The sequence below is a fragment of the Mercenaria mercenaria genome, chromosome 7 (assembly GCF_021730395.1).
Source record: "Mercenaria mercenaria strain notata chromosome 7, MADL_Memer_1, whole genome shotgun sequence".
NCBI classification, from domain to species: Eukaryota; Metazoa; Mollusca; class Bivalvia; order Venerida; family Veneridae; genus Mercenaria; species Mercenaria mercenaria.
Window position 1 is genome coordinate 6,363,410 of NC_069367.1, and position 27,208 is coordinate 6,390,617.

General features: G+C 33.9%; 2 protein-coding genes and 1 non-coding gene across 4 annotated transcripts in view; 2 read left to right on the top strand and 1 right to left on the bottom strand.

Annotated features, from left to right (window-relative positions):
• The window catches only part of LOC123565757 (carbohydrate sulfotransferase 15-like), a 245,009-nt gene that overhangs the window by 134,285 nt on the left and 83,516 nt on the right, over positions 1–27,208 (bottom strand). The gene's annotated exons all lie outside the window — the stretch shown is intronic.
• LOC123554947 (unconventional myosin-VIIa-like) overlaps positions 1–27,208 on the top strand; it is a 53,343-nt gene that overhangs the window by 16,613 nt on the left and 9,522 nt on the right. Inside the window, exons 3-8 of the mRNA XM_053548937.1 lie at positions 3,889–3,984; positions 15,368–15,481; positions 16,314–16,355; positions 23,003–23,119; positions 24,029–24,274; positions 26,818–27,143. Of these exons, the coding sequence (XP_053404912.1) occupies positions 3,889–3,984; positions 15,368–15,481; positions 16,314–16,355; positions 23,003–23,119; positions 24,029–24,274; positions 26,818–27,143 (941 nt within the window). The remainder of the gene's footprint in view (positions 1–3,888; positions 3,985–15,367; positions 15,482–16,313; positions 16,356–23,002; positions 23,120–24,028; positions 24,275–26,817; positions 27,144–27,208) is intronic.
• Positions 10,587–10,659, top strand: Trnat-ugu (transfer RNA threonine (anticodon UGU)). The gene has a single exon. It is a non-coding gene; the product is annotated as a tRNA-Thr (tRNA).

Below are 27,208 nucleotides of genomic sequence, written 5' to 3' on the forward strand. Positions count from 1 at the left end.
ACTTTGAAATAATGTACAAATGGTTAGCAAGAACAAGCAAAATTTCTCGTCGCTTTCTTTTTTTTTCTTTTCATTTCCACCATTTTAGCTCTGCTTTCAACAGTTGGATGATAAGCAAATTGCTCGGGGCTTGAATTGCTCGACAAACCTGCAAACCTACTAAACTTCATGCCCTCTTTACCTACCTTAATAGAACATCACTTTTACCAACACCTATTTTTCAGGAAAGTTCTATCATAGGTTAAAGTAACGATAAAAATAAAGAGGGAGCTGAATAGTTCCTAGTAAAATGCCTGTCAGTTGTGGTCTGCTACCCTAAAATGGCGCGTATATGCTCCTGTCCGCACAATAAACCCCCTACTTTCGGTTTCGATCTGCAAAACTTGTATGTGAAGTGTATAAACATATCTCACCTCATTTCATGCATTATGTATTCCAGCAATAAAAAGGTGTGATTAATGCACTTGTTCTACACGAATTTTCGCACAAATAAAAATGGCGAAAGAAGGATCTGTTTACTACTGACTTCTTTTAGACTACTCAAACGAAGCACATTTTCAACCGAATAACTGGCTTTATTTCTCAAAACGAAGTTAAACGTTGGTCGATCGCAATACAATATTTGACAAAAATCATATAATTTCTGAACAAATTTAATTTTGTTTTTGTTGCAAACATTTTGTACCCCAAAACATCTTAAATAATAAGACAAAACGTACGGTCGCAATATTCAATTGAAAATACACCTAAGAATGTGTCTATGTAGATGGATCTTGAAAGCGAACTTGAAGAAATTATGTGAGAAGTTTTTCTTCGGATAGGCTGCTTCCAGTAGCTGGAGGGTATAAAAGACCAAAGTTTTATCTTCATCCTAGCTGGTCATTGCATATTATCGCTAAAGTTTAGAAAAGAGGTCTGCGTCAATGTAATGTTCATTTCAATAACGAGGACGGTATCCGCTGGATTGACAGAAACAACAAGGATGGTACCATGGTACATCGTCAGAGGTATCTTATTTTCTAGCCACTGTCTTCGAAAAAATCGATCTAATTTTACTGTGCTTCAAGTTTTTGTGATATGAAAGCAATGGCTAATGCACAGAATGACTGCTTTTCATTTTCCTAACAAAATATTCCTAATATAATCCGAAATAATACCATTAATTGTGAAAATATATACCATCGTCTTAAAATATCTTCATTTCCGCGACAAAAAACGTATTTTTTCACAGTTATTCAGATCATATGAGATAGATATTTGACATGGATATAGTTAAGGTATGATCTTACACATTTAATACTAAAACTTTTCAAATCTTCAGTAAAATACGGAATAATTACCTGTTATAGGTGTGAATTTCCTGTTCACCAACATGTACATTAATCACACGAGGGCGGTATCGCTCACACGAGTAGGTACCCGAATAACCAGTGTGAAATATTGGCTGTTTTAAATACAACATTTTTCTAAGAAAGACAACTCTTACTAGCTTAAAAGAAATCCTATCAAGAGTTACATGTACTTGTCTATCAAAGAAATCCCTAATTATTACAAGTATCACAGTTATATTCAATTGTTTTACAATATAAATAATACAATATAAATAATATTGATCCGTTTGATGCATGTTTAACATGGGAGTAAACATAACCAAATCACGATAGGTAGTCATTACGTTTCCGGAGAATGTAAATAAATATGTTATGCTTTAAGGTAGTTCTGCTCGTTAAGAAAATTCTACAATGTAGAATTTGATTAAACCCTATTTTTTCAGAACTTCAGAATATACTTAGAAAATTCTGCAAATAAAAATGATAGGGTCGTATGCTTGATTTTTTGTTAGACTGATTTGAAACATTTGGACCTCACGCAAGTTTTCATAGTGTGAGTTTATGGGAAAACTTTTCATAACATTTTCGCGAATAGAATGTTTTCTACAATGTAGATTTTAATGAATCTTCTCAAAATTGTAAATAAACATATGGCCTATAATATGGTGAAATAAAATGTATAGGTCCGTGTGCTTGTTTTCGAGGTATTTGCTCATGATGAAAGTGACTAGCACATTTCAAGCTGGTTTTAAGGCACTATTTTGAATAGTTTAACGTGTCAGATGTTTTAATATCATAAATTAACTTTAGAAAGATAGTAACGTTGCCATTGTAGTAAATTAACTCATGGATTGCCATTAATATATTAAACGTTATCCGGATAAATGACGTTTTCTCTATCAGTGTTTTTTTTTTTTTTTTGTTTCTTTCTGTGTGTGGCTATGTGTTTTGACCTTCTTGTGAGCCGAGAGACATTATGTTTTATTCAAATTGAACGGAGCGTTTGGAAAGAACGAATATTGCATGTCGAGTTCCACCTAGACACTGTTGCTCAGTAAAGATTCAAACTCCACCTGGGGTCTTCCTCCACCATTAAAGCTGGAAAGTCGCCATATGACCTATCATGTGTCGGTGCGACGTTAAATCCAAAAAAAAAAAAAAAATGATTCAAACTCTATTTCGCGCAGATAAAGTCTTCGGCTCGGGGCCTGGAACAAATGAAGAATGATTAAGGTGCTCGAACTCTAAGGAATCTAATACCATGGATTTGCCCACAACACAATAGCTTGATGCATTGCCTTGACGGTACATAAATTTTCTATGTGGGAAAACTTTCACATGTTTGTCCGCGTCATTCTTACCTGGACATATACCTTAATGACGGCATATTGACGTCGGCATGTTTTGAATAAGTTCGCTTACTTTGGGGTATATGTTTCCGCTGCTTACTACTAAATTGATTTCTATGCATGACATCTGAAGTTTGGATGGATGTCAAACATATCTTATACTTAAATCGTCAGAAATGTTCTGACGTTTTTATGCCAAACTAAAAAAAAATATAACGGCATCGAAACGTGAATTCAAAAGCGCTCCATGACTCTCTATCTGTATTGCTGAAGTTTAACTGATGATAAGGTACTGCTTCGATAAAAATTCATGCTATCGTGTAACTTTGGTAATGTTAAATACAAATGCCAAGTTTCTTAAACGTACTGGGAAGTCATGGGTTCAATCCCCGACCGCGTCATACCAAAGACGTAAAAATGGTACTAGTAGCTTCCTCGCTTGGCGCTCAGCATTAAGAGGATAGTGCTAGGACTGGTCAGCCCGGTGTCAGTATAATGTGACTGGGTGGGATATCATGCCACGTGTCTACGGCGTAATATTCCAGTGAGGCAGCACTATAAGGATGGGCATTGTGCTCACTGCTACAAGTAGACACCGTCGTTTATATGACTGAAAAATTGTTGAAACAGAAGTTAAACCCGAACACACACGCACGCACGCACACTTAAACGTACACTCATTAGTTCCACATCACTTTTAACGTAAAATGTGGTACACGCTTTGTAGAAAATTTTCCTCTATGAATATTCATTCAGTTAGTGTTTACCTTTATTTTTGTCAATATGAATTTAGATGCATAATCAAAAACAATTGCAAGTAGAATCTGGAGGAAATTTTAATAAACACTTTATTGCACAAAGCATTTTAATATCAGCATCCGTTAACAGCATTGACACTTCAGTATCATATCAAAACTCTGATAATCAACACAATAAAATTTCCATGGTGATCATTCCGTGATATCTTATCGGATGATTTTTTTATAATAATATTTATTGATATAATTGATATGTATGCAAACGTACACTCCCAATAAATTTATGTTGCATGGCAAACGATTTTGACAGCCTACCTACATATTTACAGATAAAACGAGTGTTTTTTTCTAAATAATGGTGTAAAGCACTCGCTGAATCCTTTTTTTTTTGGTATTTCGAAATTGATTAAACAAATTAACATTAACATTTTTACATTATCCTTTAATCAGGATAGATTTGCTGATAGTGAAAAAGAGGCAGAAGTAACGGAGAGGACAGAGGTCAGAGAGAGACAAAGGAATAAATCTGCGACAGACTCAGAAGAGGTTAGGGTAAAATCTATTAAATCTGCACATTTCTGTTGATGTAATGTTGTATTCGATTCAGTATTTTACCAGACCTGGCAATACAGCTTTAGCAAAAACACAATCTGTATAATTATAGTGAGGTATTATGTAGCGAGATAGTATCAGTTGTGTCCTGTTCGCTCTGCTTTCATAATCTATTGTTATTCTTAGAAATTTACTATTTATGGAGATAATTAGATTTGATGTGATTCAATTAAAACTCAAAACTAGTTTAACATTATTGCAGTACACAATCGGTATTTAAATTGTGTTTCTAATACATGTGCTCATTGGATAAATCCTCAATAGCTATGTGAAAAAAGGGCTGGGTTTTGTATGATTGCAACACTGTGAGTTGCCCTAATTAGTGACAAATGACTGAAACAATAGGAATTCGTACGAGACTTGGATAGACAAAACGACAGTGAGGTAACAATATATTCTTATATTGTCTTTATTCACGAGTTGTAAGCTAAAATACGAAATACCCATTTTTAAGAAAATCAAACTGGTAGTTAGAAATAACAGAAAACAATAATTAGGTCATGAGTCATTATATACCTGTCAAAATTTGTCATTAGTTTTCACGAGCTGTCAAAATTATTTTTATCTCTCCATCCTACAAATGCATTGTTTTGTAAGTATTTTGGTCGGAGTATTGTAGTGTGTAACTTACTTTACATTCCACATTAATATTTATGCTTGAAATTGCTTTGTTGAGCTCACAGAAGTCACGTATGAATTTCTATTGTTTTAGTTTATTGTCTGTTATAAAGGTACCAAACCTCAATAGAAAGATGTAAGAATTGTTCCTTTCTGGTAGACAGAGGAAACTATTTGGTTCAATCATAACACAACGGTTTTTGGAAAGAACTGAAAATTCTTTGTTGTTTTTTTTTTTGTTATTCACCTGAAATTCAAAACGTGACATCACCTTAATATAGAATGATCAATTAAATGGAGTTTTTGATGAGTCATACGAAATAAGCCGGTTAAACTGTGGAAATATTCCAAAGTACCGTTGAAACAACCTTTGTTGAAGAAATTACAAGGACATCAAGAATTCAGCCAAGAGGCATGCATGTGCTTTCTCGATATCCTTTCTACATAGTAGGATTATTTTGTGTAATTTGATTTGAATTCCTCAACCATGATAAATCAGAATGCTGAAGAGAGGTTCAACATATCATGTTAATGGCCGTATGTTTTGAAAAACAAGTCCCTTTATCATCGACTCTTTCAATGCACATAGTAATTTAAAATAAGCAAGACCTACATCTTTTCACTTTATCTTTGTGTTCCCAGCTAGCTCTGTCCGAAGCGAAAATGCTATCTTTCTGCATGTCACATAGGATACCCCTTTAGCCAAGTCGATAATGTCGCTGACTTTATATTACTCGCATCTAACCGCTGTGGGTTCAGGTCACAATTTCACACAAAAAAAACTTAAGTAATCGCTTAGCTAAGTCTGTTATTTCAAGTGCTTGTTTTTACCCTTTATACATCTTTAGTGCTGACGTTTTCATCTATATCAGGCCCGTATTGTGACTATTTCACAGATCAAAACACAACAAATCTGAATTTCACAGAAAACGAAGTATAGAAATAAAGATATACTTAAGCAAATACTTAAGTTCGTTACATTGTTACTTAAACAGAAATATCAAATTTGCTTGACTGCAATAAGTACTGCAGACAAATACTACATACCACGATATAATTTAGCTATAAATACACTGTTTTAGAAAATAAATAACAATAACTTAAGCAAAATCACAATCGTGATACAAGATACTTAACTAAGTAATTACTTAAGTTTTTTTCTCGTGAAATTGGGGCCAGAACCATGCTTGGGAGGAAGAATTATTTCTTTTGAGGACGATATTAAAGCTGAGAAGATGTATGATATAGATTGTGCTGGTGCGGCGACTTAAAAGCCATGACAAGATTTTTTTCACGGCTGTTTAAATACATTTTGGTAATTAGTTGTTTTACCATTGACATGATAAAGTCATTTTCTTTTCTGCCCCTGGTGTTTCATGTGGAGAAGGGTGTGTGACTTTGTCTTAGAATAAAATGGTAGACCTTAAGTTTTAGGACTTTGATAGGTTCGTATCGTGTATTTTTTCCACTTAGAACAAAAGATTCTTTTCGTGAAAAGTTTTCACAGTACATTTTCACGAAAACTGTACGAATTTTTGTGAAAACTATCTGCTTAAGTGAATGCGGAAATATGCCACCATAGATATCCCCTCATGAATTGTTGAGTTACAGAACGGACAAGGAAAAAAGCTTAGTTGACATTTGACCTCCAAGTGTGACAATGATCTTTGACCTATGTATCTCGTCATGTGGAAAATTTGTGCCAAGCAATATTAAAGTCCCTCAATGAATGACAGAGTTATGGATCGGACACGAAATTGCGGAAGAACGGACGGAAAGAAAGTGTGATGGACGGACGGAAAAGTACAATCCTATAGTTCCGGTAACTTGTTTTTGACCGGTAGGGGACTAATAAAGAAAGGAATATTCATCTAATTCGTATGGCTTTGTGGTGCAGCAGAATACGTTTCAGATACTTATAGATTATGTAAAGGAGAAAAGCCGAAAAGTGTTCATTATGTGAAAGAATGGACAAATCGAGGCGCAACATTTCACATAATGGATAGTTTGAGGCTTTTCTCTAACTCAGCGACGAGCCACAAAATAACTGTATTCTTTTGTATTTCCATGATGGTAATTATATAGGATTTACATGACAAAAAATTGAAATATCTTGTGTTTGGAATATACTACAGTTATTTGAAGTTAATGAAAAATGAAAAAACACGGACATTTTCCATACGGGAAAGTACGGATATACAGCTTTTATACTAAATTTAGTACAGACGGACGAACAGATGTTGTCTTTTTCTGTCACAAACATTCAGATTTTGTCATTTTCTTTCAAAACAAGTTTTTATTTGCAGTTATTTACCCAAAACAAATATTTTATACGCACTTTTTCCTTATTTTACTGCTAATATTTTAAGACAAAAATGGCAAAGTTCAGAAATGTTCTCCACGGTGTTTTTTAATATTCGATTAGGCGATACTACTTATTAAAAGAAATTTCATTTTGATACCTTACTTTTAACGCCTTTAATAATAAAATGAAATTGAAGAATTGTTCGAAAAAATGCTACCAAGATTAGCCGGTATTTATTCAAGTGAACACCGGTATTTATTCAAGTGAACACCGGTCGACGCACGACAATGCGATACGACATCGCGACAATGTCTCTTGAGAATGCCATTTGTCGTATCGCATTGTCGCGCATCGTATCGCATTGTCGCGATGTCGTATCGTATTGTCGTGTGTCGTAAAGCAATGTCGTGCGTCTAGCTATTGGCGCATAGGCGACACACAACAATGCGACACGACATCGCGACAATGTCGTTTGAGAATGTCGTGTGTCGTATCGCATTGTCTCGCGTCGTATCGTATTGTCGCGCGTCGCTAAAATGCAGGACACGACGCGCGACAATGCGATACGACATCGCGAAATTGCGATACGATGCACAACAATGCGGTACGACGGACGACAATGCGACGCGACATAGCGACATATCGTGCCAAAATTGCCAACTCGACGCACGACATTGCGAAGCGACATCGCGACATTTTGACGAATGTCATATCGCACTGTCGCGCGTCGTATCGTATTGTCGTGTGGCGTATCGCATTGTCGCGTTTTTGTATCGAAATGTCGTGCGTCGCCTTTAAGGGGCGACGGACGACATTTCACATGGCACTAACAGGATTCCGTAATCTCTACATCAGTTGACTGCATAGATGTGTAAAGTAGACTCAATCATTTAGCAAGTCAACTTTCTCGACTCAAATCAATTTAAAAAACGGTATTGTATTTTTGTAAATGTTGTTTGTCTGTCATTTTCAGGGATTAAATCGCAGCGTGTAATCTTACTTTGAGTCAAATACACGAATACGGAACATCAAGGCAGTGGTAACGCTTATTCGAGGTTAAAGTAGTGTTGGGTTGATAAATGATTTTCAGTTTAATAAAAGGGCAGATGAAAAGATTTCATAAGTTTCGGACATTTCGGCTTTGGACAAAATTGAATTGTAGTACATAATTGCTTACGTTTGACCCGCAACAAAAGGTTCACCTACAGTGCGTACTCGTTAGAATCTTCTTATTTGTACACGTTTTTCCCCTGTTTGTGCATGCCCGAAACCGGGAAAAAAAACAAAGTTTTTATGCAAGATTGAATGTTGCGTAAGCACAGTATTTGGGTTATTTGGTATTTTTAGACCACACTTTGTTTCTTCAGTTTAAGATAGTTTACCTATTATTCTATGTTTTCTAAAACTGTGCTGTAAAGGCATTAATTGAATAGGTCTGCAAGTGAAGTTGTAAAAACACAGTTATTCAGGAAGGACCTAATTTGCCCACCTGTCATCTTACGGAAATAACTGTATTACACCAGCATTATTAGATTGATTTGCACGAAGTTCATGTGGGAGGATAAAGTAGGTCACTAGGTTTTGATGGGTCTTTACTGACCCACTACAAAATAATTGTATTCTTGTGTATTTCCATGATGGTAATCATACATGATTTGCATAAAAAAGTGAAAAATACAAGTATCTACTAACAAATATACTTTGACATATATAAGACAAAGACAATGTGTTTAATGTCTTAATATTGTGTTTGAATGAATGTAGCAATAAGAACAGTATTTGTTATATTAAGCTGAGTTAAATTCGGAGTAAGATAATAATTTATCAAGGTTTTTAATCCTATACGGAAAAGCGATTGACTCAATAACTTTGTAGATGAAGTTGTGAAAACAAAATAATTCAGGGAGGGCCTAAATTGTCCAATATAGCTGGATTGTACCTGTATGAAAACAACGATTTTCACGAAGTTCTGGTAAAAAAAGTAGGTCACTATGTCATGGTGGGTCTTTAAAACTTTGTGCTCATGAAAAAGTCAAGATTGTCGTGATATTATATAATTTCTCAAACACCTCTTTAAGGCCATGACTATTCATTAATTTGTGTGTCTGTACTCAGTAAACAGAGTTAAAATTAATTTGCATATAAATGTAACTATGGCTTATTTTCTATATGGTAGTTTGAGTTCTAACTACTTAATAAAAGAATAACCAATGTTGTTTGCGTGGTTCGAAATGTCCTTTTTATTATTTATCAATTGTATCACATTTTGTATCACATCCTTATATTGTCTTAGACACCAAACAGTCTGGTATTTATCTAATTAACATTTTCCTAGTCAAACGGTGACCGAAACACGGTGACCTGAAATACACAATTAGTAATAGTAAATAGGATGTAACAATAGAAGCCTCTACCTGAAAACATACATGTATCTAAAGTTCTTATGTAGTGTTATACATGCACATTTTACACTTAGTAAATATACATCTGTGGGTTCAGTTGTCTATAAATACTTAAATGAAATCCTGTATCATATGTAATACACATGAAATACTCGTCTCGCACACTGCATATAAAATATCTACTCAATAAAGCACTACACAAAATAGTTTACACAAACTCACCAAATCATGGACTTGATCACACTAGCTACCTTACACAACACATCTTCGCCTGTCTCCCGTGAGTGCTTTACTGTATTAAACTGCAAATTTAAAAGAACAACATGTGCAAAGGTTTTCATAGTTGTGATATGGTTAAAAATAAGTTACGAGGTTAGAATTTCTACTGCCATTTTGAACGACATGTACATTACTCATGTATACGGAAATTATGCCAAATATAAATCTTTTACTTAGATAATAAACAACTCTTCGTTTAGAATGAAGTGATCCGCAGACAGAAACATTTGAAATAAACACAATACCTATTAAATAATTCCATTATTTAAGTTCCGTTTTAAAGAACTCTACAGAATAACCAACATGTCTGCTCTATCAAACTGAAAACGGCGCTCTGCCCCGAGACAGCTGATCACGAGAACCAATAAAAATAGAGTTCAAATAAGGTCAACAATGTCAAAGGTAAAAACTGGAATGGAGGTCTCACATAACAACAACTGAGAGGTCACACAATTGATGGTATCAGAACCCTAAATTATCACCCTGTCATATAAAGATTTAATTTCAATTAAACATTTTATAAACATTTAATGATTTTAGAGCTGACTGTTATAACAGTAGATCTCATTTTCTTATATTTGAATGTTTTAAGGTACCTTTACAAACCTAAAATTTAACTGGCCTTATAATATTGGCATCAATATTTGACCATGCTTTATTCGTGCTGATTTTGCAGTTAGTAATTTAATACAATCTAACTAAAGTATATCTCCAATTACGCTCGCACATTGGATCTGAAGACGTGCTACGTTCTGAGACCTTTCCGCTAGCTAATCAGAGTCTTACTTACAACTTTTTGTATGTGAAAGTAGAAGTTTAAAAAATCTATATCATATTTACAATTCTTATGACGACCACATCGCGACTACGCCCTCGTGTTTTAAGAGAAATCATTTGTCATGGTACGGACTTGGTCACGTAAGGTATCAGACAGCCGGTTAGCCCAGTCGGTAGGGCACTCGTCCTGTAAACGAGGGGTCCCGGGTTCGAGCCCCGCACCGGCTGCATATTTCTCACCCTTTGGCATTCTGCGCTATTTTGCTGGTTCAGCCAAATGCTTGTTCAAACCAGTCGTATGACTGGTTCAAATAAAAATAGATTTGCAAAAATAGAAATAGCAATATTGGAAATCCAAAATATACAGAAGACGAATGTGAATGGGTCATTCTCAGATCTTCGTTCAGAAGATCAGGTACTTTAATCAGATTGTAATTTAATACAAACGCGGATCCAGACGAAGACATTCTAAAATGTATGTAACTATTTTTTCATATATTACTTAGCAGTTTTTAATCAAACAATGAAACAGACATGCCAAAAAAAGGCTAATTTACCATAAAAAATCTGTTTTATGATAAGTTAGGGTAAAAACATTATTCCTTGATTTAAAAATTCCAAAAAAAAAAAAGCAGTGAAAACATTTTAGTTTACATTTCCTTTCTATGACTGATATGAGAAACTACTAACATCAATAGAAAAAGCGGAAACCCCACAGATCGCTCAAAACGAAAAATGTTGCAGGATAGGTTTAATTGAGCCTGTTCCTATCATAACTAAAATTTCAATTTCAAAGTATTTGGGCCCGTATTCATACAGCTCCTAAGGAGAAAACTTAGAAAACTCCTTTAAAGTTAACTTTGCAAAATTTCCTTATTAACATTGCACAAAAGAACAGGGTAGACTTTTTAAGACTTACATGTATTGATAATCGTCATTACTATGCCAGACTCTATGTGACAATATTGTTAGACATTCTATCTATCTCAACGATTGTCCACAAAATGCTTTGGAACTTTTCCCTTAGTCAGTCCCTTAGGAAAATTTTCCCTTAGAAGCTTTATGAATACCGGCCCTGGTGTTTACAACACAGAAAACGTAATTTTGATAGCTACCTCCAAACTGCAAGTTACGTCGATGAGATACATTCGTAAAAATGTCATTTTATCCCGTAATTAGGAGTTATTCTGTCATTATTACCAGAAAATTACCCGTATCACATAACATCGGGATCTTTACTGGTAATGACGACTTCATTTCTCGTTTTTACGAGAAATATTTTGTTATTACAATAAATAATACCATTATTACAAAACATAGAGAATATTGGGTTACTGTCTTTCTTAATCAAGTTTATCTACCGAGTTGGAAAAAAGTTTATCCACCCCGAGGCTTGCGGAGGAAGCCAATATATTTGTTTATAAGATATTTTTGCTTAAAAAATGTTCTTTTCTTTATAATTATATATATATAAAAATAATCAACACAGATTTTTACTAAATTTCTACGCCCTTGCTTTATTCAGATACACACGATTTCTTACAATAAAGGATTACCCTTACCTTAAGCTTTGTCTTCTGTGAATTATAAATCATTGGTGCTAACAGGGCATTCGTGTACAAAACAAACTGAGTGAATTTGTCTCGGATAAAATACAGCCCAAAATCACGCTTGAGATGAATTCATATACCCGCAGTCCGTAAATTTACTCCATTTCCATGCAAGACAATGTGAGATAAATGAGATTACTTCCACCACGAATAGTTTAGATCCAATAAATACAATAAACGACTGCATAAATCTGGTTATTTGTGTAAATTTCTAACTAAAAATGAGTAAACGCCACAATACGCAAAGTCACGGTCGATTCACCCAGACATTGAAAACCGTCACCATACCATTTTGTATTGAGGTATACTAGGATAGCGTTACCGTGGTTGTCCTCTTAAAATGAGAAAAATGTTTGAGCTTCGAACTCTTGGCCCAGTTTACACTGCCTATAGAACATGTACTTGAAAAAAAGTAGTCCGTCAGTTGTATTGACCACATAAACTTCTATTGACTGAATAACGGCCTGCATATTCCGACCTGATAAATGCGTAGTGATAGGATAAATTCACATCGTCATAAAAGGATCATCACGGCCAAATTTTCTAGTAATGCCGTAAAGTTTTAAAAAACTTTATTGAATTTGACCCTTTTTGTCTTTGTACTAGGAAGGTTAAAGTGCACATTTCTGGGTAGGACTACAATTAATGTCTGTTATGGCAAACAATTTAACCAATTTTACACGAACAACTGCATGATAAGATAGGTCTGCAGAATTGAAAAATAAAGGAAAATTATGATTTTGCACATTATGTTGCCTTTTTATAGCTATTTTAGACTGAAATGCCATACCTTATGTATTTCTGTGATACTTATTCTATTGCAATTTAGGGGTATACAAAGATGACTTGTTTTCTACTTTTTTAAACAAACATTCTGTAAATATTACCATCCTTTGATTTTTATTTCACTGATAATTCGGGGGCCCCGATTTGGGTCAAAGTCATACGTTCTTTTTTGTTTGTTTAAAACATTTGAATTTCATAGGTTGATGTACAATCAGCTCTCAACGCCCAAGGTTGTTACTATACATGTCCATGGCCTGCTAACTGCCCTGTAAACATGAAGTCGTTGGGCCAACGACGGAAAACCGTCAAAGGATAATCGTTGTTGGGCCACTGTTGGCCCAACAATGATTAATAAGTATTGTAAATACAGCTGTTGGGCCAACGTTGAACCAACTTTAAATTTCAGTCACAGATATCTCTGCATTGGCCCGATATTGATTTTCAGGGAAAGACTTATACAGAGAAAACATCGTTGGCCCAACGTTGGGCCAACGTTGGTCCATTAGAAGTAATAATATAATAATTGTATATTTTACAGGTCACTGTTTTATCACAAGCCCCCACAGGTATACACAGGTTGTGTAGCTGTAACATGCAATATTTAATTAATTATTAAACACTTTTCTGCACCAATTCACAATCAGTTAAATTTGGGCTAACTAAACTAAAAACTTATCTGCAGCCGTAATGATATTTTGAACTATTTCAAATCTACTACCTTGAAAAAATTGTGAAAAAAGTATTGAAAAAACCCTTACTAACTCTATAACAAATATCTAATTTTATACAATCATAAAATGTTTACAATAAATCTGTTGAATATTCCAGAGTATGAACTCTCGTTAACCCGAGTTATGTAAGAAATCTCAGAAAATGTGGTTAATTTTACTCTCTAGGCCAGATATCTAGCTTTTTAGACATGTGAAGTAAAGGAAACTATTATACATGTGATAGGCCTAGGTTTAACAAAAACCCGGTCTTCCAGCTATAAACTGTAAGTAGAAGTTTTTTTAAAAATATTTTTTGATAAAGTTATGGAATCTTATACAGAATTTCTTTTTATGTCCTGTATGCATGTTATATCCATATGACTTGAACATATGTTAAATACTAATATCTAAAGCTGGCGGATGGTACTTGTGTTGAGTATTAAATTCTGTAAATAAAATAACTCATTTTCTTGTTAATTCTAACATATTTTGCTCGGTTAAATACAGACAAAAATTAATTTCATACATTAGTTATTGTTATCAATTTGACGTAGATGGTTTAATCAACATTATGATTTTTGTTTTTTACAGGGTGCTGTTCAATGGAGTAATAATGGAGTGCCTAGCACTGTGGTGCACAGGAAAAAATAAAAATATAAAAAGCTGCAACTTCAGTGAGAAAAGAAAACAAACAAACAGATTCACTTTAGTAGGATTTAATTAGTGACTGCAATAAGAAAAATATTTAGATTTATAAAAGACTGGAAACAATATTTTACATGTTGTAGTGTTGAAATATTCAGTTATATTTCTTCAAGAAGATTGCAAACAAACTTTAAATAAATGTTAGATTTCTTTTTGTTAAATGTTAACAAAATCACAACTATTTGAAAATAAAACATGTATTAAACAATGCTAGTTTTAGTCTTTTTTCAATTTCGTAATCGTTGGGATAGGGTTAGAATCCATCTTTGGCCAACAAAGAAACAGAGTTGGCCCAACGTTGGACCAACCGTGATAGACGAAAAAATGCTGTTGGCCCAATGGAGGGCCAACGATGAGTGTAGGATATCAGTTGTTGGTCCAATGGAGGGCCAACGATGAGTGTAGGATATCAGTTGTTGGCCCAATGGAGGGCCAACAATGAGTGTAGGATACCAGTCGTTGGGCCAACGGTGTACCAACCGTTGGGCCAACGTTGCGTCAATTAGCAAAATGGCGTTGGGCCAACGTCGGAAATCTTCGTTGGCCCAACGTTGGGCCAACGCATGTCTGCTATCTTGGTGTCCATTCTTAAAGTATCCATTATGTTTAAAAAATAGTAACATAATAGTGTGTATAGAGAGCTATCGGTACAATAACCTATATAATAGATAAAACTAACAAAGGATTACGCCGCAACCGTGTTTTAAATAAAGTTATTTAGCTGGAACAAAATTTGATGCAACCACTTAAAACATGAAATGAAAGTATAAGTGAATGTTTAATCAAAATATTTTTTACTTGAGAATTCAGATTTAAAATTTTAATCGTGATCGCGCTATTCGTAAACATAATTTTGCAGATTATGTTCACTGGAGTGCAATATATTATATAATTCTGTTTTTGGGAAAACAATAACATCTAAACGTTCTCTAAACCGGAGCCCGCATTTTCACCAGACAATTGGCACATATCCATGACCTTTTACTTGTCTTTGAGCAACATGCTACGGTATTAATTTTCGCGTATTCACTATAGAGGATATCTTGAAATATCAAAAGATGAATGAAAAGCTCAAGATCGATATTACATAAAACAAAGTGCTAGCAAATTCAAAATAATTTACAGTATCAAAACCGAATGGAGGCTGAGTGTTTCCGGCACGAGGATGAGGAGGAGGCACAACAGACAAAGAAAATGAACGAGGATTTCAATATACAAGACGCAGAGAGATTACATCAGGTTGGTATATATATATATATATATATATATATATATATAAGTTGCATATTGTTTTACAAACTACAACTACCGGTAATACTGATCCCTTGTAGAGTTTAATGTTTAAAGCACACTTAACATTAAAATGAAAATAACCAAATCACGCGAGGCAGAGATTAAATTTAAAGACATACAGACTGCAGGTATATTTATTAGATTATACTATTTTACTACATAAACTAAGATTGTATAAACTGAAAGAGAGTGCAATTACACTATTTCAGCCGTATGTATCTAACACGAAATAGTTGATCAAAGTTGGATCGGAACCAATGGCGTTCCCCAGAGTTCAATATCCGGTTCCCTGTCATTTTACTTTGTATCAATGACATACCATTATCTACAAATAAAGGAAATATTGATCTTAATGCTTACGACTCAACATTATATGAATCAAATTTTGATATGAAAATTTAACTCCAAGAAAACTTGAATGAAACCGACAAGTGTCAACTAAATCTGCACTTCATCTTGATCTGGGAGGTTGTACTCAACTCGGTATTTTACGATACTTAGTAGCATTCGCTCGTGCACAACATAGTCAGCCTATTTAAAGTGGGGTGTTTGATTGTTTAGCTAGACAATATCGATTATTAAGCTCTTTTAGAATGAACAAATTGCTCTTATTGTACTTTCATCACCTATAGTCATTCTAAGAAAATCATTGTTTAACTCTAGTGTGATATTTGATATGATTCACTTAAACTTTAAAATAAAACTTAATAACAAATATAAATATAGTATGCATAATTTTGTTTGCTTTAATGATAAATACTTTTGATTTTTTTTTAAGAAAACTGAAGAATATGATGCAGAAGGATCCTCAGCGATTGTTGTAAGTATTTTCAGCTAGACTAAATAAAATACATTAAGAGCATTCCTACTCATCCGATATCGCAAACATCTGCATTCGATTTAGGGTAAAGTTTTGATGCTCTTTCAAATTATCTTTGCTACGAATGTACTTTAAGAAGGTAGTGCCTGTTTCTCATCACCACTCTATATTACTTTTTGCAAGGTCAATAACTCTAATACATGTACTACAGTATAACAGAGAGGGGTTTTTGTCAATTAAATCTGCAGTTAAATAGAAGATTGGTCCATGTATTACATTCCATTTTTACTTAGATTTTCAGTTTAAGTTTTGATACATTTTCATTCTATAGGTGTATTCTCTAGATATATGAGATACAAAATTACTTGACACCTTATTTCATTATTTATATCCCTTTTTCATTTTCGTTTATATATTAAGGATATTAAATCTATATTAACCCGATTAGCTGCAGCCTTCAAACAATTGTTCCTCTTTATCATAAGCATCATCTATGATAAGGGTCATAACTTTGCAACTATTATTATATCACGTATTCCAACTTTTTACTTTTATTTTCAAGCTGAAGTTGTAATGGATTTTCCTTCAAACACAGAAATTATTGAACATGCAGTTGCTTCTAAAACATTAATCTACTTGTTTCGTATGACAATTTACATTGAATATCACGTGGTTCATAACTCCGACAACAGTATGTTATTAACAGCCCTTTCCTACTAAAAAAACAACAACATTAGTTAAAAGTTTTTGCATTCAAAAAGTCGCTACCGGTTTCCAATATAGACACCTCCTCCCGAAGTCTGTTGGTCACTGTATATTTTGTGGCAAGTATTTGATACAGAAGATATTTCAATTCTAGTAGTTATATTAATCATTCATAAAGAGAATCTCTCCTCCGGTGGGGTTTGAATTGATTACCCTTTGTTTGCGAAGCCGTAGAACTTTCAACTGAACTATAGAGGACACATAGCCAAAGAGCACACGCACCTCCGTTATACATTAGTGGCAAAGTTTCGAGGTAACCTATCTGGATGCAACGTTCATGCATAACTGAATACGTTATACACACAATACAACAAAAATGACCAACTAAGTTTTTCTGGCCTCAGGCCGGTATTGATTTCATCTTTATTTTCACCTTTATCACCTTTACTTCCTGAAAATTACCCCCTCATCGATGTTGGTGCCAGCTTAACACGGGCCGTTGAATTATTCATGTGAGGAAGCCATCCAGCTTGCTGACGGAAGATCGGTGGTTCTACCCAGAAGGTGCCCGCTCGTGAGGACATAATGCACGTAGAGAAACCTGGGGTCTTTCTGCACCATCAAAGCTGGAAAGTCGCTATATGACCAATCTTTGTGTCGGTGCGACGTTAAACCCAACAGACTATGATTATTATAATTATAATGTAAAATATGTGTTCTGTAAAATATCACATCATATAAACGACTGTATTCCCCCTCCTCCTGTTAGGTTTTGATCAAGACAATAAACTGACAGCTAAAAGTTGGAAAATACCATTTTTAAAGTGACTGATATGATTTGATGGTATGTATATTTAAATGTTATTGGAAGCTGGACATGATTTATTTCTGTATATGAAGTGTTGGTCTGATTACAGGTAAAATTATAGCAAAAAACTCGATTGAATACTGATTTTGTCCAGAAATTGTACATTGTCGGCGTCAAAAGTACATATTTTCTCGCTTGAAGAATGATCTACATGTAAGGCCCGCTGCTTCATGGATAAAGAAACAATACTAGTTTGGTAAAATCAAATTAAATCATTGCTAGAATCTTAAAGTTGTTCATAACCGTCAACGACAGATTATTCGGTGCGAATTCCTGACTGTATGCATGTTTGCTTGCAGTACTGTACAAATGTTCGCGACTTTCGTAAAAGAGAATGTATGCCTGTTTGCAACTGACTAATACATAAAATATCGGTTTTCCTATGTTCCTGTAGTATTTCTTTATAATTATAAGCCACAAACGAAGGAGTCTGTCTGTTCGGTCTGTTTGTGTGTGTGCCCTCATAAATTTAGGCGTGCAATTACTTGAATACTTTTACACTTTTCTCTCTCAAACTTCACAAACATCGGCAATATATAGTTAATACCCGTCTTATTGTTTTCCTTTTCTCTTTTATGTGACACTTAAAGGTAAAACAAGGTCGAATTTTTGTCGGTGCCATAACTTGTTTATGCATTAAGGGACACTGAAATAACTTGAAACAAACTTTCGCGATCCTGAGACGATGTGTCGCGCACAAGATTTATACTTTCTAGAATTTCAGTCTATTGACACCTAAATATTATCGCAAACTACAATGAACAATTGTCATATCTTGAACAGAAAGTGGGGTGATTTGTAGTGAAACGGCGCCAGATTGTATGTGGATCGCTTTATTGACAGCGTTGCACAGTATACGTAAAACCTCTATTTTAGTTTTGTCTTTGCCATAAACACTCGGAATTTAACATGGAACTTGTCTAATTTTACTGAAAATACATTTTGCGAATGAAATTTTGCATGACATTTTACAAGCAAAAGTGCCAAAAATGAAAAACTGAGGGTTTATTTTAAGGTAGTGCTTTCAACGGGGAAAATTACGAAGAGTTACTGCAATATGTACATTATAACCTACAGGGGGTCAATTTTCTGATATTTTTATGCTGCTCACACTAGTGTATGTTTTAACCTTTATTAATACTTCTACCTTACTTCATGTGTATTTTAATGGGTCTGTGATACAATCTGACTGCACAATAATCTTGACACAGGATAATTTAGGATATGATTTTTAAGCATAAGTGGATATATGGGCCCGAAGTGAATGCTTATTAACACAAGTACGGGTCCAGTATTTATTTTATTATTTAAATAGAAAATAAACACTGGATCTATGCCTGTGCTTGTTAGTGGAAAAGTGCTTTACAGTCGAACATCTTGGATGTAATCCAGATAAGAATTACAGGAGCATTAACACCATACTGCCTTTATGTGTGTTAGAAGTTTAAGAGGTATGTGCAATAGTTTTCAAGAAATCACAGGAACACATTTTTATCCAAAATGGCTGCAATAAAGCCATTTTGAATCCCATCCGAAAAGTTAGTATACGTGCCTTTGCTTCATATTGCTCTCTATGTGTGTGAAAAGTATCAATGTAGGTGCAATTACATGTACCCTAGTTGCACCTGGACATACAGCCGCCGTGTTCACTATCCGCCGTGATTTAATACATTTATACTTACCAAATAATACACAGCTATAAATAACTCAATTTAAATATCAAAATTTGCAAGTCGGCATACAGTGAATGTTTTCTTACCGGCCAGATAAAAAGTAATTTCTTTCAAAAACGCAACAGATATGCAGCATCTTACATTTTTGTATTTACATATAGTTATGGAGTATACATGCTTATTTCAGAACATATCGTTGATTATTGTATTGCAAATTTATTTAATGTGTTTTTCATCAGACTCGTGACTTGGTCGAGGGAATTTTCATGCAGTGAGTGTTATCAGTCAACATTTTGCAAACATTACCTGTCTGTTCTATCTATTATATCACCATATACACATATTTGTGTTAGACTTATCGTTAAACTTAAATACACATACCGAGTAAAGCAAAATTATTAAATTTAAGACGATTTCTTACCATTGGCCTGTCTGTTTATTGTTTTGATCGGTCGCAACAGAAATAGGGGGAGTACAGTCGTTTATAGGGTGTGAATATGTTACATATAAAAACAATTGAAATTAATGATGCCTTTTGTGAACATATTTATTCAACATCTGTTCAGCTTGTACAGAGAGAAAAATCAGTTTCAACTCATGAGTGTATTTGATCGTATGTTTCAAAGTCAATTCTTGAATATTTTATAACAACCATTCAAATGATTGCATGATCAGGTTTACACCAAGACTTGAAAAATATATATAACTCCATTCATGTGCTTTATACTTGACTGTTTCATATCAATTATTTTTTCTTTTCATTTTAGAAAATGCTGCAACTTTCAGTCAAGGAGTGTTTCGTGATTTTATTCCTTAAACATTGCTTTTGATTTATAGGAAAGTGTGTCGGAGAGTAGAAAGCAAGATTGAATTTGAATTGAGTAAGAAGGATACAAAAATGATTTGAATAACTTCAGCATATCAGAAAATATTCAAACACTTTTTGTTTCGTCTCGGCGGAATAATGTACATAACATGTCATCATTCTCGACCACATTTAGATTCTCGGTAACCATATACATCAACTAAATAGCACTACTTTACATAAGCTATATACATTTTTGTATAGATTTGACTAAAATGAATACCGAAATCGACAAATCAACAAGACATTTTACAAAATGAAATTCATTTTCAGTAACCTTTGTGTTCCTTGCAATTCTCTGTAAATTTAGAGAGCTGGCTTTATTCAATTATCTTTTTGATTTTCCACCAAACATTATGGTATTATATTCAAAACTAAATATATTTGCCTGTCACAATGAAGCACAATGCGAGGGTCGAGCGACAAATGGAAATTGAATGTTTTGCGTTATTTCTTTTTTATGTAAAGGGCCAACGTAAAGGGCGATTAAATGCTCTGTTATGGGTACAAACTTAAGACGTGAATATGCAGGACAATTGAATATGGAATAGTGCGATAGTTTTACCTTTGTACAATACCGGTAAGTGCGAGAAGCGAAAATGTGATGTGTTGCATGTGAGCACCACAGTAGGAAACATAAAAATTGAAATCTAATTTTCGTATTTTCATTGAAAATGAAAGATACCGCCCAAAACGATAAATGATAACTTGCAACTTCGCATTTTTATTTCTCTAGGATGGAATTCTAACTATATACATTAGGTTTTGTTCAACTCGAGGCGATGTTCACCGATTTTGAAAATGAACGAAACATTCAGTCATTTAACACATGCAGTTCTAACAGTTACTCGTGTTCTTTCGTTTTGGGCAATGAACTGTTACGTTTTGTGCATCGGTAACGAGTAAATGTAAACAATGGAATAGAAATAAATGAATGACAGTGGATCTTAGTCATAGAACTAATCGACAACAAGTGATTATGACTTTTTGCGAATCAGTGGGGGAGAGGGTGTATTGTATTTTTCCATCAAGTGAATGAAATTTGGACAAAGCTCGTTGTTTCCGCCGTTTGCCTGGTGTAAAGGGATCACTAACAAAAGATTATGTGACAGTTATTTTTCATTGGTACTGTCAACTAAAGCAAGTTCATACCAAAACAAATAGAAGAAATATTTAGGCAGTTTTGAACGATTAAAATGTTAGAAGTTTGTTTTAAACAAAATTTTCCTTTAACTAACAAAGTCAGTTCACCGATGATCCGGAGTACTAGTACTCTGAACAAGCCATCGTCTAAAACAAATCTACTTCACGATATATAGTCGGCTAGAGAGTAAGTGTGCACTTACACTACTTTAGCACTAAGCTGATTGGCAGTATCTTCCTTATGAAATAGGTGTGAGACATACTTGATTCGAGTCCCGGTCAGTGCTTTAATATTTTGGGTCTGTAACAACATGAATTGGAAATGAATCAGACCGTTGCACGATTCTATATTCTTAGCGAACTGCATATTTGACAATAGTTTAACAGTCTAGCTCCAAATTCCAAGAAAATATCTAATAAGTTTGTTATGTCAAGGCAAAGGGTTACAATTTCTTATTACAGTAGATAAAATCAACAGAAAGGCAAACCAGCAACTATTTAAAACAACAAAATTTTATTCATAAATTGAAGTAACAATTAAAATACCTTCAGAAATTACAAAGAGCCGTAAAATCCAGTCTTATGTGTAAAAATCTTGTCCAAGTTAAATCTAAATCCAATCAGAATAAATTCCACAATAGTTCACACAGTTTAAACGTAATTTTAATATATCCAAAAATTATAATTTTTCTCCTCAAAGATAACTTTTTAAATCCACAAATTTTAGTAAATCCCTTAAATAATCCTTCAAAATACTAAATATCTTAACTGGTAATGTTTTGTTATTAAGAAATACAGGTCAGTTTCATCAATATCTACAGTCTAAGTTTAATACACCAGGTTTTATCTTAATCTAAAATATCAAACTATATATTGTATCATGGAAGGTTCCAGAATTTATTTCTAAAAATAAATGTCATACACTGTTAATCAGTATTGTTACAGAATATAATAGAATATGCTGGATTAAATTTTACATGATGTCTTAAAACTACGTCAGTAAACAAAATTTTATCTCGGGGGGTGTGGGGGGGGGGGGGGGGGGGGGAGGGGGAATAAGGTATATGCATAAATGTTAATTGACTTAAGGTCGTTTATTTGCTTAACTTTTTACTTTTTTTAAGCTAATAAACGCACTTAAGTCAATGAATAAACTTAAGTAGTTTATTAAAATGGGGTCTAAACACTATTGAATGTAAATGTAAATACACAGAAATAGAAATTAAAAAAACCCAAAGAAACAATATGTAAGTGCAGGATGATACAAGACTAATTTTCTATTGTAGAAATCTTTATTATATGTATATACTTCAACTTTTTAGCTCGGAATATTTGCCAGGAAACTGGACGCATTTCCCTTTACAGTTTAAATATCTTTATGTGTTTTGATCAGGAAACAGATGATGATATTGAAATAGGGATAGAGGAAACAAATCTGTTTTGTCAAGAGCAGGCAAATACGGTAGATACGGAGGGACAAACGGATGAAACTGTTACAGGCTCAGATGAGGTGAGACATTATCTACTATCCCAAGCAATTGACAGTATAAGGGTATTAGGGGGCAGTATTTGATCTTTGATGCTGTATTTTACTCGCGTAGCTATATGCATGCATGTATGATCCAGTCTACATTTTTCCATGACAGCCGTATAAATTCCAAATCTTGAGTTATTGTTTACATTACATTTTCATCATGGATTTCTATTATCTAAATTTAGGAGTTTTAATCACGGGGCTAGAAACATATTATTGCAAATATCGACGCATCTGTTAGGTTGGAGAATTCATTTTTATAGAAAAATCGTGCTCTGCCGTAAAACTTATTCATTTGAAAAGAGCTTGAGTCTTGTTCAAGTGGGCTTAGATTTTACACGTGGAATGTCCTCACCTAAATGTATGATATTTACATTACGCTGATTATAATAATTTCTTTTATCATGCAACACTTTATTTACGAAAAAATATGTAAATAAAACACGACGCAGTAGTACCAACTCTGTTAGAGTTTTGAAACTGGAGTTTACAGGGATAACATAAATTGATCTTGTAAGGAAAGTGGTACGTATATTATTCATAATTTTTATTTCATTTTATTTCTATATTGATCTTTGGGTTTTGTTATATATATGCACATGTATGTTACTTCACTGAAATAGTGCCATTTATTTCTATCTTTGTAGCTGGCTTTTTTAAAAGTCTTAACGTAAGTATGATCATATATGTTTGTATGATAATCTCTACTTTTTGGACAAGGCTATTGGCCAGAACATAGAATGTATGCATATTACTAGATAAGCCACCTTTTAAGATCACCTATTCGGAATCGTTTTATATCATTGGTACAAAACAGAAAATAAGGTACTGCACGATTTTGTGTACAAAAGTCTTCCATTTAGATTTTTGTTTAAATAATTACAGTATATCGAAGATGAATGTTTAATGTCGGACGAAGATATCTCTGGGTACAAATTTGCAGAATTCGCAGCAAAATTCTTTCAAGGAAATGCTACACATACGTACATTAGACGTCACATCACAACTTCATTGTTACATTTGAATTCTGAAAATGATCATTCAGCAGCCCTGGCAGTTTGGATAACAATCCTGAGGTTTATGGGAGATTTACCGGAACCAAACGTTTGTGCCGGAGTTAAAGAGTCTGTGGTAGTATATAATTACATGTATATATTGGAGACTGTAGGAGACAACACACATTCATAGTTGTTTGTAAATAAATGTTCACAATGGAAGTACAAAGCATAGGTTGTTCAAATGTATTAGGGTCCTTTACAAGTATAGAACATTACATAGAAAAATAGATAGAGTATGTGTAAAAGATGTAATACAATGCTCCAAATTCCACACGCTCCACACTACTCCACACCCTGGCCCTAGCCCTCCCCAGCAACGGACTTGGGCTGTCTACAATAGTTATGCTGTATGATTAATTAGAACCAGAAATGATAACAATTTTTAGTCTTAGTGACCTTTCACTGTCACTTAATCCAAGATAAAAACTGCTGCAGCTATGGCAAGTCCTTTGTAATTATGTCACAGAAGCGATAGTTTTTGTTTATTGAAATTAAACTAGAATGAACGGTCTTGATTGGTATCAAGACAAATTATCACATTGTGGATCAGAAATTAAATTGGAAGCAAAATATCTTATTAAGCGCCGCATGCACAAAACTTAAATGAAGTTTTTCATTTGGAAAATTGAAGATATTTTTTTAATATTTTATACACAGTTCTTCTGACATAGTGAAGATTTTTATTTTATTTCAGAAATAATAAGTTCCCAAACGTGGGTTATCGTAGAATAACCCGAGTTTTGAGTTCTTTTGCGTAGTAATATATCTCGAAGGCCGTAGGCCTGAGTGATATATTGTTTCGCATTAGAACGAAAGACCTGGGTTATTCTACGATAAATCACACTTGGGAACATATTATTTCGATTCTAACATGCATTTATATTGCAACTATACATTTAGTAGCATATTGTGCAAATATAAATCGTAGTAGCATATTTTTCAGCTATAAATTGTAATAGAAAATGCTGCAACTATAATCGGAGTAACATATTTCGTAACTTTGAATCGTAGAACAATCTTAATCTAGGGACAATACACGTTTTAGTGTAATATAATTTTCTTCGTTTAAGGAACGAATTAGAAGGGAATTATTTTACCTTAAGTGTAATGTAGTCACCGGTAGGTGACGTCGTGAAGCGTGAACAGTTTGCACGATACTTGCGGTGATAGTATGCGGTTAACATAGACAGTGTTTACATTAAAAATGCAGAGCGAATAATATACTGTAGTATTCATATATGATATAGCTGGTAGAATGCGAAATCATACATACAAATGTATTATGCTGATGATGTGAATTATGATTACGATTATTGATTTCATGTTGACAGATATTGATGTATTACTAGGATTTTACAGTACTTATCAGCCACATGTATTCATACGGTAACTCAAGTGCTACATTTACAAATTACAAATTGAATATGAAATTTAAGTTGTGTTGTGTTTTAATTTAATATAGTTAGGTGACGAAGTTGAATAAAGGGAATTATCGTTTATACAAAAACAAACGTGTATCGTCGCTATTCTTGCATAAAAATTGTTTTCGTAGGTGATGAATTTCCGATTCCGGTAAAATTGATGATTATAATTCTATTATTCTTTGAAACTGTCAACATGCTTTGAATAGCAAAAGGCGGTGTGTACAAATCATCAACACGACCTAGAAAAGTAATGTATTCAAGATTTGTAAACGAGTTTCAACTTTAGTAAAAATATAACATTAACTGAATATTTGCATATCCCTTATCAATTCCGAAAACAGGAATACAATTTCAAAAATAACAGCTTTACATACGAGCTATTTTGAGCAAGAACGTGTCGCCCTGCTTCCAAGATTTATATGAATTACGTGAGACATTAAACGGAAGCATACCAAAGGATATTTCCCGAAATAATTTACATTATTCCTGAAAACAAACACTCGCACGTTAAATACAACTTAAATGCAATTCAGTATTTCAGTGATTATTGACCAACGTTTTCCTAACGCCCAATTTGAAGGAGAATAAAAAGAGGAGTAAGCGAGTCTCCCAGCTGGCTTATGGAAGGTCAGTGGTACTACCCAGGTGTATAGGAGGTGATTCACACGTAAATTCTTAAAATGCGTTCGGACTATTCTAGAATTGACTTCTGCGTGTTCAGAATTCCAACATTGCTAGACATTATTGGAATTCTTAAAATGAGCAAGGCAATTCCAAAACGGCCCGTATCCTCATAGTGCGCATAACATATACATGTGCGTGTGTATTTTAGTTGCAACTGCTGAAAGTATGATAACTATGTCATTTGGTGATAGAAGATAAATCATATTTTGACACTTAGGAGGAGTGTTAAAAAGATATCTGTTGTGTTAAATATATTTGGTTAATAATAAATTTGTACCCCTCCCCCCACCCCCCACCCCATATTAAACTTGTCACTACGTCTTAGGGCTAAGCATAACTGCATATAAACTTCATATATTTACTCCATAATGTGTGTTTAACACTTTCATTTATTTCTTTGGTTAAGTTAACCTTGTTCTGAAGGGTGTCACACAGAAACTCACAGAAATTATATAGTTACAATATCCGCGGCGTATTACTACTGATTTAACGAAATTTTATGCTTCAGGACACTACCCCTGTAATGACCAAAGTTTACTCTAGCTTAGGGAAAAAAGTTTACAAAAAGGATTCAGAAGGAGAACAACGGCGTACGGATATAGAAATAGAAAATGAACCAACAGCTATGTTTCGTAGCAGCGGAAAACGTAGCTTACTACAAAAACTTGTTTCACTGACACGGAAGAAAGACTTTAAAATTACAGAAGAAGTTAAGAATCAAATGGACTCCGATAACGTGTCTGGCCACAATGTACTTCTAGAAGAAAGACCAACCACAAACTTTGAAAAATTGCATTTCATTATTGGTCATGGAATTTTGCGACCTGCGTTAAGGTAACTAAACAGATGTGCCATTTACAGAGACGTAAGATAACAACTAACATTTAGAATGAGTCCAA